The sequence below is a fragment of the Watersipora subatra genome, chromosome 2 (assembly GCF_963576615.1).
Source record: "Watersipora subatra chromosome 2, tzWatSuba1.1, whole genome shotgun sequence".
NCBI lineage: Eukaryota > Metazoa > Bryozoa > Gymnolaemata > Cheilostomatida > Watersiporidae > Watersipora > Watersipora subatra.
This window is the reverse complement of record NC_088709.1, coordinates 7,025,042-7,044,686: the sequence shown is the minus strand read 5'-3', so window position 1 is coordinate 7,044,686 and position 19,645 is coordinate 7,025,042. Positions and strand designations below refer to the sequence as shown.

Below are 19,645 nucleotides of genomic sequence, written 5' to 3'. Positions count from 1 at the left end.
TCTTTTATCAAAATAAAAAAGCCTTTCAATCTCATTTTTATAGTAAAAGTAATGTTAAGATGTCATTATGTTGAGCTACATTCACATCAGCTAATTCGCTAAGCAAGTTTTTTGACTGATCTTTGAATGATTCTATACAAGCCATCAGCCCAATTTTTTTCATTCACACCAGGATGAGTTTGGACCAAAAGTGGCCATTTTGACATTTTTATTTTCAGGGTCAGATAACTCTATAGCTGATATGTTTTTAGTGAGTTAACATTTACATCTTGTTAACTGTTTTCTACAAAGTTTCTCGTTGACATTTTCAACAAGTTGACCAATTATTGTGCACTGCCTAGTTCATCACTAGTAATGGGTAACTATTGGAAGGATGATCTTTTGCTAACATAATCTTCTTCAATTACTATAGCAGCGAAATAATAATTGAAGCAGATTCTTTAATCGTTATGCCGTTGATATAATAGTTGAACGTGAGTAACAATTCTATTGAAAGCACCTTTCTGAGGAGTTATCAACAGAATTATTACTTATGTTTAAACTTATGACAAAAAATGTGCACAAATGTTAAAACAAATCTGGCGCTAACTTTAAATGACAATGCCTGGTTTGCAGTAAAGGCTGATTTCATTGCGTACTCAAATTAAAAACCACCCTAAAATCATTCACCGTTTGGGTCTGGGACTACAGTTTGCTTGTGGCTTGGCTGTTTTTGGCTGACTACAGTTTTGGCAGTGGCTTGTTTGCTCTTCTTACACGATGGGATTATCCGTGAGTCGGATGTCTTCTAGACAACCGGCACGAACCGGCACTGGCTGGTGTTAAAGCAATCTTATACATGTATCTTTAGTGCGTGATCACAATTATTGTTAGTGGTGAAACATTAGGTCATCACTTTATGTTGTGTATTCTGCCATCACACAGCAGTATGAAGTTTGCTAATTATAAATGGCTTTATTCTTTTTACATGTATTTGTCATTTTGGTTGCGAAAGTTTGTATTTAAACTCATAAAACTGCTTGCAATGTTTTGTGTATCAAAATGTTGCAACACCTCACATCAGGGAAGCAATATTTGGTTACCCGTATTTATAAGGCTAGACATTCTTAGACTGCCTCAAAAGATTGCCTCAAAGGTTAGATGCTTTAAAACAAGTGTCAACATTTGTACTAAACAATGGTTAGAAACTGATGAACGAAAAGAGAGATCTGAAAACAGAAGAAAGCAAACTAATACTAAATGCCAGGATTCAACTTTGGTATGACTGTCTCTCAGAAACTGACATTTGACAAGCACTGACCTCGCAGAGAGTGGAAAGAGTCAGCTGATGTTAATGTTGCTGCTTCCACAGTAAGAACCAAGTTGTTGGAGAATTGGCTGAGAGAATGTAAAGCAAGAAGAAAACCAAAAGTCAATGCAAAGAAGAGGAAGGCATAATAAAACTGCGCGAAAGAGCGTGTAATGTGGAGGCAGTAGCAGGAGGCATAAGTCTTGCTCTGTGATGGAAGCGCTTGGACCATTCAGACGATGCAAATAACAATTATATGCGAAGATTACCAGCAGAAGAATTTAGCTCTAGGTGCATTTTGTCAACTATCAAATCACCATATATTATCAACTATCAAATCATCCCATAATGTCAACTATCAAATCCTCCTATATTGTCAACTATCAATTCACCCTATATTATCAACTATCAAATCACCTTGTATTATCAACTATCAAATCACCCTATATTATCAACTATCAAATCACCCTATATTATCAACTATCAAATCATCCTATATTGTCAACTATCAATTCACCCTATATTATCAACTATCAAATCACCTTGTATTATCAACTATCAAATCACCCTATATTATCAACTATCAAATCACCCTATATTATCAACTATCAAATCATCCTATATTGTCAACTATCAATTCACCCTATATTATCAACTATCAAATCACCTTGTATTATCAACTATCAAATCACCCTATATTATCAACTATCAAATCACCCTATATTATCAACTATCAAATCATCCTATATTATCAACTATCAAATCATCCTATATTGTCAACCATCAAATCACCCTATATTGTCAACCATCAAATCACCCTATATTGTCAACTATCAAATCACCCTGTATTGTCAACTATCAAATCATCCTATATTGTCAACTATCAAATCACCCTATATTTTTAAATATCAAATCACCCTATATTGTCAACCATCAAATCACCCTGTATTATCAACTATCAAATCACCCTATATTGTCAACTATCAAATCACCCTATATTTTTAACTATCAAATCACCCTATATTGTCAACCATCAAATCACCCTGTATTATCAATGATCAAGCTAGTGTTATGGTTAGGGGATGCACGACAGGTTATGGTATTGGTCACCTCTAAGTTGTTGATGGAATCATGATTACTAACCGATATATAGATATACTGCTGACAAAGATGTTGCTAAATGCCAGAACTCAGTTTCAAGGAAATGACTGAATGTTTCTTCATGACAACACACATCATCAATGTGCAAGATTGGTGAAAAGATGGATGACAATAACATGACATGTCCATGACAACCATAACATGGTCAGCTAAATCCTCAGACCTAAACCCTGAAGAAAATCTGTAGCAGGAAATGAGCTGTGTAAAAGCAAATGATGAGCCAACTAATAAAAGAACACTAACAGAGCAGATAATCAGAGCATGGCACCACGTTGTGGCAATAGGAGAGTTAGAAAAGTTGGTTAGCAGAGTTGGTTAGCAGAGTTGGTTAGCAGCATGCCAAGATAAGGCAACAACAATAACAAAGGTTGGCTCACCAAGCACTATCGGTAACCGAGCCACTTCACACACCCGCAATGGCTTTTTAATTGTCATCAATTATTACAGGAGTTGCTCAAATTATGTTGTAATTGGATCACAAGATTAATTAGTTGAAACTACTATAAACAAATGACAAGACTATCTTTTGGTGTTGATAAAGATCAGATATGCATTTTCGTTAGAAAATTAATTTACAATTGCTGCTTATTAGAACCTTGCTGCATATTGATGGTTAGAAATTAGTGCATCTAATGGTGTAGGGTTTGCGGTGGCATTTAGCAAAAATTAAATTAAATAATTGCTATCGCAAATGTCTTTTAAAGTTTGTGGCGGGCTCATAATTTCTGAGGGCCCCTCAGGTACAAATGCATCTATGTAGAGGTGAGAAAGCAGTGAAGAAAAATGTGTTTGTATTATTTATTAACTTTTGATTTGTCTACTGCTGCTTGACTGCTTGATGAAATAGCAACAGAATATAGGCTTTAAGTGTTAAAACCTGTCCATGACCTAGAGGGTAATGAGTTCATATAATTTAATCCTAATCCAGCTCATGAGTTCATGAGTAAAAAAAAAACATTTCACGCTAGTCCTAGGTACTTTTCTTGATTAGTGTAACCTTAAGTCATTTGTATGGGTGCTTAGGGAACCATTCAGAAAGAGACATCACAGCCCGAATAGATGGTAAAATAGTGCTTGCTTTGCAATGCAAGAAGTATGATGGTTAATGGCATGAGATATAGTCGGTAAATATGGTCGTTTGTGTAAAACAAAAAAAACATGAAAATAAGCTCACATAGACTTTTAAACCTAAACAGAGCATTTGAAACTAGTAGGTTGTATTTTATACTCAGAAAAACAAGTGTTATTATTTATAAGTTAAGAAAAATATTCATATCTACTGTAGCTATATAGAATAATGTATATCATCCACTGCAATTAGTCGTGTAACCTCAAACACGTACAATGCTGTAGCAACTTACTGCTATAGATTTGGGTATCCATAGATTTCACCCAACACTGGCTATTGTAGTTTAGAAAATGTCTTGCCTTAAAACATTAACTAGTAGTAACTAACAACTGATAGACATCTTTATAATGAATTAACGCTATTTAGACTTGCTTTTTCCATTCAAGTAATTTTTCCTTTTTATTTATGAGTTTTTCTACAACCAAAAAATGGGAATTAAGATTTTAATTAGGACTGCGTTTAATTACGCCTAATTTAAAGTATTAAAATTTTAACTTGTGTTACAACAATCATCTGCGCTTTAATTCCTAAATCCAGCCTCTGGTGATTATGATTCAGACCTAGTAATTTTGTCAGCCCTTTAGTAATATCCATCAATTATTGTAGGGTTTTGCAGTGCTGGATTCAACATGGCAGTACTCTCAGACTCTCCTCCAGAAGTTCAGCAATCATCAAGTATGTCTTTTTATTAATACCAGTCTGCCTATTATTCTAGTTTTCATACAATCATGTAGAGGGTTCAACTAAGTTCAAAGTCTGCTAGCCGCTTAAATATTCTTCTACCTAATATTAGTTCTCTTAGTAGAGAAGGTATTTCAAGCACTATATGTCAAACATTTTATTTGATTTCAGTGGCTAACCCTTGTCCGTTTTTGTTATATTATTGTTGTATGGCATAATTTGAAAAACAATCTTATTTAAAATAAAATTATTGTCAATAAATTAATATATATAATAACTAAGCTTAAGGAGTAACTTATTTACAACAATGTTCAGAGTTTGGCAAAATGCTTAAAGAAAAGCAAAGAACTAGAGGTTGTACTTACAGGCGATGCTGATAGTTTGCCAAACAACTGATTGGTACTTATCTAGACTTGGTTACCTGCATATTACAAACACTGCTAGACTCGGTTACCTGCATATTACAAACACCGAGAAGGTTTAAATCATTAAACATGCTAAATAATTGCATATTAATTTATTTCTGTGATTTATTTCATATTATTTATTATCTTAATTTATTAACTCATTTCAGATTGTGAAGACGCATTACATGATTTCTACTGCGACTTCCGGAATCTTCTGAGAAAAAGAAATAAGAACTGCGCTGGGTAAGTAAGCTATACATGAAATACTAAACTTGAGTATGCAGCTATTTCTAACTGAACAATGTTCGGGGTTTCTGGACACTACAGAAGCATCTCTGTGATCTCAGACAGTGAAGTACTGCTAGACTATCATATGCTGTCTGTTATATGTCACTAACAGTGTAACCTTCCTTAAAGTAGTTTGTGTATTCCTTTAGAGCAAGGCAGCAGTTTAATGACTTGAAGCACAGCTGTGAGAGTACAGATGTTGTACGGAGAACCTTCCAAGTAGTGAAATACACGCAGCTGTTTACCAAGGCTTGCAACATTCCATTTCCTGATGATGGTAAGATTCTGCTCATTTTTCCTCACTCGCTTTTTAGCAAGTTCTTTTGCTGTTACATAAATGTATTACACTGTTATTGTCTCAAAAATATTTATTCTGCGTTATAACGAAAACACTATAGTTGCAAACAATAAATTCAAACATTAATTCTAAATCATTTTGTGCAGTCATATTTGGAAAGTTTAGTAAATTTGTTTTAGGCGGTGTATTTTAGAAAGATAATTTCAAATTTTACAGCTATGCTTTAAAATGCATTGCTGTGTAGCTTTAGTTAGTAGAATAAGGCAGTTGACACATGGTTATCAGCTGACACGCCGTTTCCCTGACATGGATCTATCTATTCTACAGGTTGTGACAGGTTTTCAGATGCAGCAAAGATGTTATTTTCTGGAAGGAATTTGTTAAAAGTGAAATGGTAAGTTGTGGTATGCATTAGTGTCCAAGGAGCTGGTTGGGTACACAGAGTCTTGACAGCGGATTGGCAGCACCAGTTGTAGGTAGTAACTAGCAGAATTTATCAAAAACTGTTGTACTCATTTTTCCTTTTGGACTGAAATTATGCTTTATTTTAATTCATTTCTTAATATTACTCAGCGCAAAGTTTATTGCACTAAATTATGAATTTATATATACTATGTTTTTCATTTTGTTATATTCAAAATAAATTTTTATCTAAACATTAGATCAAAAGTTGCTTAACTTTTTTGTTTGAAACGTTGTATACAAAATACTGTTTATAATATAATAATATATTGTTTACAAAATAGCAATACTAAAAATAATGTAAATATATTAAAAATAGTTTGAAATGAACTACGCATGTCTAAGTACCTTGTAATATGTAATTTCAGAATATTCAGAGTTATGAGGTCAGCTCTAAATGCCTATAGAAGTTTTTGAACAAAATGAAAAAACCCACAATTTCATGTGCTTTGAAGCCTCGCTGAAAGTTTACACTTGCTTAAAAAATAAGTATTTTTGTACGTTTGGGGAGTTAATTACCTTCACCTTCACTTGATTTTTAACGAGGAAGCACTGTGGAATGTTACAGCAGTCGGGATGCACACTGGAATGGTATGAAGGAGCTTCAAGATGCACAGAAAGATGGCTGCAAGTTTGCCATGAGTTTTGAACAAGAAGTCCTCTATCAGGTTGCGCCTCAGATTTGCTTAGATAATCAACGGTTTGCCAGTCTTCCAAGATCAACGTCAATTGTCCCAAAACGCTGCCGCAGGCACTAGAATTGGATTCTTCACGTGATGAGCTAATGTTCATGGTAAATTCATCAACAACTTTTCAAGTTGATAATTTCTAAAATTCATGCAAATAATAGCTAAATTCATTGCTTCCAAGCATTTAAATCGATTTAATATTCTTTGTTTGTTTTAAAGCAACTATTATTACATTTTCTTTTATTTTATGAATATGCTTTTGTGTAACTTGTTAAAATGTGTCAAAAAAAAGCCCTCAAATTATATTGAGAAGATGTTGCAGAAGAAGTACTAAAAATTCGGGACAATTCCAATTTTTTTAGGCTGAAGGAAAAACAGAGTTGAAGCAAGAATGGTACTGATGAAATCGTCACAGTTGTCTAAGTGCTGCCACAAGTGCTGCCACGACAATGCTTACTTAGCTCCACTCTTTCAGACTTTAACGGTTCAAGTTTGTGGAGGATTCCATGATTACTTAACTACGACTACAAAGCATTTAACAGACAAGGCATAAAGAATTTATGCGCTTCCAACTTGAGGAGATGACGACACACACAGCTTAGTGCTTGTCATGTGACGCTATTTACCCTACTTATCAAATTTTTGTAATTTAAGCTTGTAAACAAGCAAAAAGTTTCAAATTCATATTTTAGATTATTAATAGATTTTTAGTAGCATTGCACATCTGTCCAATACTCATATTGTACATACCGAGGTTTTGTTGTTTAATATGGTTTACCATAAAGATGCGTCAAACGTGAATTCGAGTTATTTTTAATTGTTCATGCTTTTCTATGTAATCTGAGAAATGAAATTTATAGCAAATAAAAATTATAACCAAAAATTAAAAAAAATATCTTTTTTTGCCAAGATCTTTGAAAAACATTAAAACCCATTAAAAGTTTGAAAAATTCTAATAGGGTATACTATTTGTGTTTTAGAAGGTATTTATAAAATTTTATCAAGTTGAAAATTTCATTCTATCATTCAAAATCCACAATTGCTTAAGAATTCAGAAATAAAAGATGGCTAGCCTTTTTGGACAGAATATACCCGAGGTGGACGCTCTCTGCTAGCTAGCCATAAAAAATTGCACACAGCAATGCTAACCTCTTAAGCTGTCTACGTCATATCTTTCTGTCTCTTTCATGATTCTTGCTTTATAGACCTCCTAATACCCTAATGCACCCAGTTTACCTGCCCTCACCTAAAAGGCTCAGAGATTATCAACTGAATAGGTTAACGAGCTGGCGGATGAACAAAGTACTATCAGTGGTTTCATGTCAGCGGACCGAGGCCGGAAGGCATGAGTCCTCCTTAGACAGAGTTATGAGCAGCATAGAAAATTATACCAAATTTAGAAACTTACCACACAGTTGCGAGTTAAACATTGCATGCTAACAACTAAAGCATTGTTTTTGATCACAAAAATTTTCCCAGCGTAATAAATTATGATAGTTATTAACATGCATAGACACAAAATTTCACTTATACAAAAACAAAAAGTTTTTAGCAAAATTTTGTGTCTCCCTACAAATCACATGGCAGCAGCTCTGAAAGTGACTTGATGGAGCTCTTTTCTGAAAAGAGAGAAAGATAGTAAAAATAGACTGCCCCAGGTTTTTATGAAATGCAAAAAAGAGACAAGTGCAGTTTGTCTGTCGGAAACACTTGTTTGCTCAAATGATAAAAAATTGATTTTTAAAATCAATTTTTCATCATTTGAAAAATTGATATTTAAAATCAATTTTTCAAATGACTTTAGGAAACATTGTTTTTAATGTAAGATAGCGGAAGGGATGGTCCTCAACCTCATTTTAATCTGTCTTAGAACAGTATTAAATGAGACAGCATTACGTGGGCGTGTTTACCCAGATGGGCTGGTCTAGTATTAGTTCAGAATATGAAAATCTTTCGGGCCTTCAGCTGGTCTTAATTCCATAATTTAAACACGTTTTTGCAATAAAATAAAACGTTTTTACAGCACTAACAACCCTTGACACGGCCTTCACTTCATTCATAACAAAACCACATAGCATTTGCAACCCGGCGGTTAGAAGCTGAGGATTATACCCTTATTTTAAATACGGTTAATACGGTGGGCCGACACTGTTTATGCATCTGGCAAGGTAAACATCTTCAGCATCATAATGTGTAAGGACATTCTTTCAGGATATTCGTTTGGCTATCTCTCTTTACTTCTCTGAGCAGATGCATTTTTTGCTAATAGTCTTATGTCAATACGGTATAAATATTCCACCCAATATTTGGTAGACTTGATTGCCCTCATCGCTTCCCTATTTGCGTTTATTGCTAAACTTATTAAGACCAGCAAGGGCAATCTCGCAACCCTTTGTTTTGAATTAAACAAGATGGCCCAAAACATAATCAAAAAAACAGACATATTTGAAATATATGAAAACAACATGTTATTGAAAGATCATTCTATAGAGAGTCTAATGTTTTACACACTTGTAACATATAAAAAGACAACTCACTTTATGGTCTTTAACTTATTTCTTGTCTGTTCTCTGCTTTTATCTGATCAAAACGTGATTCCTCGTGGGTGAGTGAAATTTGCAGATGATTTCCATGATTGATGACATTATGGTATTTATTTTTGATGTATATAAACTATGAAGATCTAGGCTCGCGTAGCTAAATTGTTGAAAACGGAACAAGAATTTTCAATGCTCTTTTTGAGAAAGTTGAATAACCAGTACTTACCATTGATTCTGGTACCCTCGCGAACAGCAGCTCACACCCCTAAGGAATGCGAACACCCATACTCGGGAATCTTTGATTTACACGGTACTTAAAAATCTGCATAAGCAGTGTGTTAGCTAGCATGCCTCGCTAGAAATCTGAATACTCTCCTCTGATTCCTGTGTAGTGCAAACTTTTTCCTAACACTATTAGAGTGGCTTTGGCCAAACGGATAGACAAACGAACAGACAGACACAGCTATATTATTTTAAAATTTGTAGTAAGGATTATCATGAGAAATGTTCGAATTTGATGCTGTGAACTGTTGCCATGTTTGAAATTTCTTATTAATGCTGAATGTGAAAATTTTTATTATCTGCGGAAAAATGGCTGTTGCCAGATGATAGTTACATTTGTGTAATCAACTATAAATATAATGCTGAATAATTCCAGTTACACTGTTCAACTAAATATTTTTAACTTAGCTGATTAAAATGTAATTTTAGCTTGATTGAGTTTCAACCACCAATTTAGTAGCCGTGTGACAATTAAATAAACTAACAAGTCTGAAGTTAGCACAAAATTGGTGGTGACATGTTGATTAGAGTCTAGTGAGAAATTTAAATCACTGATGTCAGAGATTTCTGCTAAGGAAGATAGCCTAATATAGCTCATATATACGTAAAACCTATCTTCCTTAGCAGAAATCTCTGACATTAGTGATTTAAACTTCTCACTAGACTCTAATCAACTGTCTTTTAAGAAATCGATTCATCTACTCTAGTGGCCATTCCTGGATGATTATCTTGCTCGATAACAAGGTTACCATCTCTTGTAAGTGACTAATTTAAAAGTTCACTAAATTATTGAGGTTTATAACTTTTTGAACCAGCATACTAAACTCAGCATGCAACTAATCATTAATGTCAGAGATTTCTGCTAATGAAGATAGCCTAATATAGCTCATATATACTTAAAACCTATCAGCATGTCACCACCAATTTTGTGCTAATTTCACATTTGTTAGTTTATTTAATTGCCACCCGACTATTAAATTGGTGGTTCAAACTCAATCAAGCTAAAATTACATTTTAATCAGCTAAGTTAAAAATATTTAGCTAAACAGTGTAACTGGAATTATTCAGCATTATATTTATAGTAGAAAATGTTACTGTCAAAATAAATTAAATGTTATGACCATACATTTTTGCACTTATGCATACTTTGGACATTGTAGAGACACAGATAATCTTGCTAAATCAGGTTTTTGCAAAGTTTTTTAAGATTCAGTAAAATTCTGCTTATTGTTAGTTTTGCTAAATAGCTAATAATAGCAAAGGAAATATCGTTATATTAAATATACATAAATCAGTATAAAAATGTTAAAGAGAGACATAATCTTTTAATAGATTGCTATTCTTTTTATCAACAACTCACAGCTAAAATGTGTGTGATTACGTAAACCCATGCATACATACTGCAATACTGCATACATACTGCAAGGCTGCATACATACTACAATACTGTATAAATACTGCAACACTGCATAAATATGCATACATACCACATTATTGCATACATATGCATGTGGCATGCATTGGCTATTTGTATTTTAATGATTGATTTTATTTTTACCATTTATTGACGCCTACACACTATATTTGATGGAATATCTACAGGTACTAGTTGTACTGAGACTGAGATAACACACACTTATTCAGCTCAACTGACACTAATGTTGGTAACAAATAGATGACTTTATTGCTTGACTGGTATAGATCCTTAGACATTTACCAATTAGTAAAATCATATTTGAGTTTTTTAAACTTGAAGATAAAACTGTACAGTTTACAAAAATCAATTTATACAGTAGAAAAAATAAATAGTGATTGTTTTACATGAGGATGAATGAAATCAAAAATGCTAATAGTATGCTTTTGTTTTTGTTTCAACATGAACATTAACGAGGTTCCAGAGAATGAAATATCATAGAAAATATACTTGTATATAGAAGTACAAGTATATGCCATCATATGCTAAAGCGCTAACAAAGCTCGAGGTAATATAACTAGTTGTGAGACAAAGGAACTGCCTTCAAATATAAAAAGTTACAAGAAATATAGTGATGCTGGTATGTATAGTCAAAGTAAAGAGAAGGTGTGATGAAGGTGCCCACCATTTCTTCTCTCGCGTTCATCGTTTACTGTGAGGTAATTGTGAGATACTAAAACAGGAGTTGCTCAATCTGATAGGTGGACAACCTAAAAGTAATAAATAACGATATTTAGACAGTTGATTATACTATGACACCTGGGTGGTCTGTTGTGTACTCGATACATGCTGGCACTAAAATGATTTGTTAAAGAAAAGATCATCCTGTTGTCAAATAACAATTGATAATAAGTAAAGTTGACATTTCTCCTTTTCACTACCAAACAATGCAATTTTTATGCCTAATGAGTTCTTATTTTTTAACCAAAATGATAACAAAATCACAAATAAGTCGAAACTCTTTAAAGTTTAAAAGTTTTTTTTAGACCTTAACTTCTATGACCTTGACTTCTATGACCTAGACTTCTGACCTTGACATGACAATTTCTAATGCCAAAGCCAAGGGTAACAAAAAGTCAAAAGATCTCTCAACGCACCTTGTATATTGAAGAATTAAACTCTGCCACATCTCCTTGGAACAATCGCTCCTGCTGACCTCGGAGGGCTGGCATTTCGTCGGTTATTTAAGCAAATCTGAGGCGCAACTTGATAGAGGACCTCTTGTTCAAAACTCATAGCAAACTTGCAGCCATCTTTCTGTGCGTCCTGAAGGTCCTTCATACCATTCCAGTGTGCATCCTGATTGCTGTAGATTATGCGAACATGTTTATAAGATCGCCTTGACTTGTGGTTTCATTATGTTTTGTGCTCAAAGGTTACACAAAGGCCGACAATTACTGTCATCAACTCAACATCCATGTAACAGAAAATAGCAACTCATCGATAAGAATTAAAGTAATCACTATGTGAACCTTACCATTTGAGCTTAAGTGATCGCTTTCCACTGAAGAGTTTTTTCAAAGAAGTCTCGAATTTATTGCAACCTGCAAAATAAATCAATTGATGTTTTAGACAAAGTATTTAGCGCATTGTAATTGTTCCAGGACATAGAGTGAAGAAGGAGGATGGAAGATTATTCATGCATTCGAGTTTTATTAAAAGCTGGTTACTTCATTTAGCGATGCTGTTTTGTGCCATATTTTACGTTCATATATATTTATCCGGCTATTAATTACCCGTGTGTTATATAATCTAGCATCTTGCAGTAACAAGTTTTACTAAGTATTATGTACAGATGTGCGCTGAACAATTTTCTGATAAAAAATCGACTCTTATCCAAATAGCATGATATTCAGAGAGTAGAATGTTTAAAATTTCAATCACTGACCTGCTCACAGACCACAAAAAAGCGATAATGTTTGCAAGCAAACAGCTAATTTAGGCCCGCTTAGAAAAAAGCAGTGTCTAAATTTAGGTAATGAAAAACAAAATTTTAACCACAATACTAAAGTAAACTGAATTTTGAACTATAGTAAAGTTAAAAATGATTAATCCACCAGCATGTACCAGGGTGTAAACCAAAAATATTTTTACTTAGTAAATATATAGGACAATGGTAAAAAGACACTTTTATCATCAATGAAAATTATTAGTTTAAAAGAGGTAATTATTCATAATACAATACAACTAGAAAAAGCCATACTAAAAAGATTCAACAAAGATTTTCCAGAAAAAAAAAACAAATTATTTTACACGAAGTGCAAAAGCAGCGAAAGAGAAGTGGGTGCTTACCATTATCAGGAAATGGAATGTTGCAGGCCTTGGTAAACAGCTGCGTGTATTTCACTACTTGAAAGGTTCTCCGTACAACATCTGTACTCTCACAGCTGTGCTTCAAGTCATTAAACTGCTGCCTTGCTCTAAAGGAATACACAAACTACTTTAAGGAAGGTTACACTGTTAGTGACATACAGACAGCATATGATAGTCTAGCAGTACTTCACTGTCTGTGATTACAGAGATGCTTCTGTAGAGTCCAGAAACCCTAAACATTGTTCAGTTAGAAATAGCTGCATACTCAAGTTTAGTATTTCATGTAGGCCTATAGCTTGCTTACCCAGCACAGTTCTTATTTCTTCCTCTCAGAAGATTCCGGAAGTCGCAGTAGAAATCATAAAGAGCTATTTCACAACCTGAAAATACATGATTTGAGTTATACAGTATGAAGGTACAGACTTTGCCACAGGCAACACCTGACAGAGTTTGACTGAAAACTCATAATAACAAACAACTTATAAGATAGGCAAGATGACTCCGTCATCTCGTACAGCATTTCACTCAAAACATGTATTCTGAACTGTAGTTTTAGTGAATAGAAAAGCCTTGGTGATGCCTGCTCTGTGCAAAGATGACTAAAACACCTGACTAGTGACTAGTGTAAACTCTTACTTGCTTGTGCTTGTGCTTGTGCCACTGTGTTATTGAGTACGGCCATGTTGAATCCAGCGTTGCAGCTTTCTGAAATGATTGGAGCACTAGTAAATCATGCATGAAACACTGTATAACAGCTTTCTGGTGTACTATTATCAATAGTGTGTTGGGCTAGTACTATAGGTAGTACTACTTTTTAATCAACTTTTTCTAGAATCTTCCATAGGTTTCCAAACTAGTATCCTCAATGACTTTAGAGTCACAACTTACTCAACACAATAATCCATGGCTTCCCAACCACTGTTCTCAATAGCCTAAGATTCACAAGGACCTTCAGATTTACTGAGCCTGCTACTAAATAGCATGAGATTCGTAAACCAATGTTCTCATTAAACAATTCACTCAAGGCCACCCTTAAGGTGACAATTTTTAATAATGATATTTGTTTCTAAGGCTGTCCGCTTAAGTATTTTGCTCAGTTGAACGATTTTGATAAAATATTATTTATGTTTTAGTATCAACAATTCAATTCAATTAAGTTGAGTTTTATGTTCTTATCAAGTAAAACAATCGTTAAATAATACACCATAAAAATATTGATGAAGACTTCATGTGAGCAATAGCTTGGCTAATTGAGGTGAAGAGGCCATTTGGCAGGAAGTGAACAAAGTTTGGCACACACTAAAGTAAAAATGCTTTTTTAACTTCTATTTGATAAAAACCTTATTTGAAACTTGTAACTTACCTATGAGCACTATGAAGATAGTCAACAGTCTGAGGCATGTGAAACCATCTAAAATATAGTCAGAGAGAATTATGGTAAGTGGATGAGGGTTTGTCTATTTTTGTTTTTTAATAACAACATTAAAATTTATAACAGGTTTGTGATGGCCACCTGCCAGCTGCTAAGTTTTATCAAACTATTTTATCTAATATGATAGCTAGAGATCAACCAGCTTAGAACACGCCAACATACTGCGCAATGGTCTATCACGCTTGAGCACCTTTCGATATGACCGCAATATTTGCCATTTTAATAAAATTACTTTAAAAATACAATCAGTTACGCACTTCCATAGACATTTATATGCGGAGTTTGTGGGGTAAGTAGGGTGAGTAGAGTATGTAGGTCAAATAGAGTATGTACACTCAGAGACTTAAAAAGTAAGTAGATGATTAATATTATTAATCCTTTCGGCAAAGCCATGATGGATGGTGGGGTATTAAAGCTGAACAAACATATGGAGCCATGGTTAAAGAGCTGCATTCAGTAGAGTCCATAGCACGCGGGTCTCACACCTAATTTTGAATCAGTTTTACTGAGATAATGCTGGCCTATTTATGAATGGCCGTGAGTAACACATGCCTATCCCTGAATCGCATATGCGCATGCTTGTTCTTAAGCACTTCTTAAATGTATATTTAATTTTGGTACTACTGTATAAACATAAAACAAACACTATTCCACTTGTTAGTATGAATTCAACCACAATATAGACTGATATCTAATCCATGAGTGATTTATTACTTGGCAAATCTATTTTCAAACAATACGCTTCGTTATATGTTATCGTTTAATGTGTAATTTTTTGCTGTATTAATTTTAATGCACACACGAAAGAGACGTCACAACCTGCAGATATGTTGATTTATATAAGTGATGCACGTCATACCATGATTAAGCAGAATGTTCGTTTGACAGATATAAACAGGATGAGAGACTTAAGACAAAATATTTGTCACAGGCTAATGATGGACATTAGGTTCAGATATAATTGATTGGCGGACTCTGGGCTGGTTAGAAATTGTTTAATAGTTAAATTCATTTTCTAAAACATTTTGGGCAAACAAAGCATAAAAATTTAACAACTTTGTCCCACAACATTTATGTTGAAATAGAAATGAACGGATGTTTAAAAATATTGCATCGCATACATTTCACCGAGTATGATAGTCATGACACTAAAGATATGATTACAACAGACAATAAAATAAATATTTATTTGTTGTTGTTTTCTATTTGCAAAAATTTATAAAAAATTCAAAACAACGGTGTACATTTTTAGACTTAATATATAAAACTATACAGAAGATTACTGTGAATTGAGCTGTGTTTTTATATAAAGCTTAGACACTTTCTGTAAGGCTTGATAAAAAAACTCCTCAAATTAATTCTTAGACCACTTCACTGTTAGTTATCGAAGCCCTACTAAACCTGCTCATGACAAACAAAACTAGGTTTTATAAAATGGTGTTTTAAGAGAAAAATGTAAAGGGAAGCTGAGTATTAGAAAAAAAAACGACTGCTTCTTTCACTCAGGTACCTGGCATAGTTGAGCATGCTGGTTATACTAGCAATTGGTTATCCGAACAAATACTGTTTAAAATGGCCATATTGTGGAGCGTATCACAGGTTGAGCAGAACTATTCATCAATGTAAAACAACATTCAGAAGCACAAATGGAAAAATAATTTATTTTATTGTAATCCTATTGAATTGTTTAATATTATGTTAAACAACATATTTTGGGAAAAATTTCAGGTTTTGGGACTACCAAAAATTGAACTTGTGGCCTTAAAGATGCAACTTTGATTCCTCCATCGATTCATTACACTATACCAGCTCATATTAGAAAATCATAAAAATAATAAATTTCAAATAAAATAATAAAAAGCAATATTTGCATTTTAGAGTGTAAACATGACAGATTTTAAAATACTAGAAAAGTGAAATTGTGAACTTACTCATTCTTGTAAGCAGTGGATAGGTGCGGACGAGTTATGGCTGTGAGAACCGGCAGACAGAAGCTTCAGGAGACTATCCAGTTGTATTACTGACAGGTCAACATGATGATATTTCCTCTTATACATGGGGTGGGTACACGTTGAAGCAACTAATCCCCCTCACGCATCTATCAATAGTCGATCAATCAAAAAGGATTATCTATAGCTGGTAGCTTTTCATCTCCTTTTTACCAAATGCTCCGTCACCTTCTGACCTTTTCTCAGGTAAACGCTAAATAAATTTTTTGGTCGGAATTATATAACTTTGATAACTTTTTTAAGGCAAAGTTTAAACTGTTGCGCAAGTTTTGTAAGCCACATATATAGCGGCTATTAATGGATTACATGCATGTCGCTACCACAGTATCCGTTCCTTAAGTCTGAGCCAATTGAATGAACTCACGAACTTACCTAGCGAGACAGCAGAGGCAGACTATTTGATCGAGTTGTCAAGATTTATATAGGTCCAAGCTACCATGGGAATCGTCTTTACATAGCACTTAAGTCTAGTCATGGGCCTGAGTTCCTTTGAGACACATTTATCCAATATTGACTATTATAATAGTTCAACATTTAATTTAGCGCTTCCTCTACAGGAAAATGTTCTTTTTTCTTATTTTGTAAAACAAAATTTATTTTTTAGAAATGTTTTGAAATATTCTCAAACAAACTTTATTATAACAAGGTAGTTGTTGTACTGCAAATTCTTGGCAAACCTCACCAAGTCCAACCTACTCCAAGATATAGTTACATCAAATTAAAAGTTAAAGAGTAATTGTTCATTAAGTTATTCTATGACTGTTATTAGATAATTTTGAATATTTTCAGAGATTGATCCTTGCAATATTGAGTTACATAAGATTGAACTTTCGAAAGTCTTTCTTGAATTTTTTTTATTTAGCCAAGAGTAATATTTAAGAGTGAAAATGCTTTTAGAGTAAACTAAGTAGAAATATTTGTACGAGTTTGTAGCTTTAAAAAGACCAAAGTTCGGTCTACAACGTGTGATTGCATAGATGAATTGAGGGCAAAATGACGAATAGAGAGAAGGATCACTGTTTGGTAGAAAGAACATAATGCAAAGAAAAATATGAGACTGTATTATTATAAAGTCTTATTAATTTCTTGTTTGGTTGTTTGTTTCACTCCCCCATCGCTAGTGACATGCTGCCTGTATCAGCGCAGTGTTTGTGGGATTTTTTTTTTAAAAACGTAAAAAGGTTCATGGTAAGAGCTTAAACAGATAGAAGCCAGCTGATATACTAACCCTTGGCTCAAAATTGACTTTAGTAAACAGGAATGTGTGACAAGGTTTTGCTCAGCAACCAACAGGACACAAACACTAGATACTTAATCAAACCAGAAACAAGGACCTACAATAGTGATGATGAAATTCAATGCCATTTTAATATTCCACTGCAATGTTAAACAGTATAATAGACAGTATAATAGACGGTATAATAGACGGTATAACAGACGGTATAATAGACGGTATAATAGACGGTATAATAGACTGTATAATAGACAGTACAATAGACAGTATAATAGACGTATAATAGACGGTATAATAGACAGTATAATAGACGGTATAATAGACGGTATAACAGACGGTATAATAGACGGTATAATAGACGGTATAATAGACGGTATAATAGACGGTATAATAGACGGTATAATAGACGGTATAATAGACGGTATAATAGACGGTATAATAGACGGTATAATAGACGGTATAATAGACGGTATAATAGACAGTATAATAGACAGTATAATAAACAGTATAATAGACAGTATAATAGACGGTATAATAGACGGTATAATAGACGGTATAATAGACAGTATAATAGACAGTATAATAGACGGTATAATAGACGGTATAATAGACGGTATAATAGACGGTATAATAGACAGTATAATAGACAGTATAATAGACGGTATAATAGAGGGCGGGAGCAAAAAATTGAGCTCAACAGTTGATATAGAGGAGCTGCACATTTATAATCATAAACTGGAGTTTTATTTTGAAGCTGTAGGAAACGGCTCTAGGCTAAGAGAGTCATTGTAATGACATCACAGTATGACTTCACCATTTATTGCTTGATTAAAATTTGTATTAAAAAATTATTCATCGCGTGTTGTTGAGCGTCAGTCAATGAAAGTCATGTAAATGAGGCATTATGGTTTTCAGTGACTCATCATCACCCAATAGCTTATCACTATTAACCACCTTAATGCATTATTAATGTTAGTTTCATTTTATCGGAGGATATTAATTTTTAAACAGGATTTGAGTCAAAAATGTATTACTTTCTGTTCCGCCTTATCGTCTTAAATAGATAATTATGTAGTCAAAGCTTTCAGTCAAAACTTTCATCAACTTATATATTATTGGAAACAACTTATCAAACAAATATTATTACACCCAGAGTTAGTGAAAGCGCAGAATAGAACTTCAGCTGACATTGGTTCAAGGTGAGTAAACCATGCATTTGGATATACAACGTCAGACAAGCGTTCTTTGTTAATTGTGGATAAGTAGAATAGTGGAATCTACTACCGGTTACACTGCGTAAAATTGTAAATGCTAATTCTTTCAAAAATGAACTGAAGCGCTACCTCAGACAACCAGACTAGACTAAACTAACTAGACAGACTTCTGCTGACTCTACTTTCAGGTTCTGCGCCTTGATTAGCCTTGCTATTGCGCACAAGGACCTCATCATCACCTTCCCTGGAGTGACTTTTTTCTATTTTCTTGTTCTTGTATACTGTAAGAAACACTCGTCATATTATTTTTTGTAGTTGTATTATAGATGAAAATAAACAAACAAACAAACTTATATATTAATGGAAACAACTTATCAAACAAATATTATTACACCCAGAGTTAGTGAATGCGCAGAATAGAATTTCAGCTGACATTGGTTCAAGGTGAGTAAACCATGCATTTGGATATACAATGTCAGACAATTGTTCTTTGTTAATTGTGGATAAGTAAACATGAGTGGTTTATTGTTTTAGCCTTTTACTTCCAAGAGTTTGACTAGGTTTATGGGTAGGTAATATATCGCAGCAGTTTATTGGCTCTCTGTTAGCAGAGTTTTTATAGGCACTTCAGTAGAGAAAGAGTTGAAACTTTGGAAAAAGATGTACAAGTAGTAAGAATCCATAGAGATACGATGAGCAGGAGGGGATAAATCTATAAACACATTTTGATAGGAGAAACTGTAG

General features: G+C 33.7%; 1 protein-coding gene across 1 annotated transcript; it reads right to left on the bottom strand.

Annotated features, from left to right (window-relative positions):
* Nucleotides 1–10,886: 10,886 nt before the first annotated feature.
* LOC137387822 (uncharacterized) lies at nucleotides 10,887–19,065 on the bottom strand. The gene is made up of 9 exons (XM_068074332.1): nucleotides 19,031–19,065; nucleotides 16,376–16,542; nucleotides 14,376–14,423; nucleotides 13,649–13,717; nucleotides 13,317–13,392; nucleotides 12,992–13,119; nucleotides 12,177–12,243; nucleotides 11,797–12,005; nucleotides 10,887–11,409 (listed from the first exon to the last, which is right to left on the bottom strand). The coding sequence occupies exons 2-8, from the start codon at nucleotides 16,377–16,379 to the stop codon at nucleotides 11,813–11,815; spliced, it is 585 nt and encodes a 194-aa protein (XP_067930433.1). The 5' UTR covers nucleotides 16,380–16,542; nucleotides 19,031–19,065; the 3' UTR covers nucleotides 10,887–11,409; nucleotides 11,797–11,812.
* Between the last annotated feature and the right edge of the window lie 580 nt (nucleotides 19,066–19,645).

Coding starts and splice junctions, on each gene's coding strand:
- LOC137387822 (XM_068074332.1), bottom strand. Junction 13,718..14,375: donor TATCTTCATAGTGCTCATAG/GTAAGTTACAAG, acceptor CAATCATTTCAG/AAAGCTGCAACGCTGGATTC. Junction 13,120..13,316: donor AGAAATAAGAACTGTGCTGG/GTAAGCAAGCTA, acceptor GTATTCCTTTAG/AGCAAGGCAGCAGTTTAATG.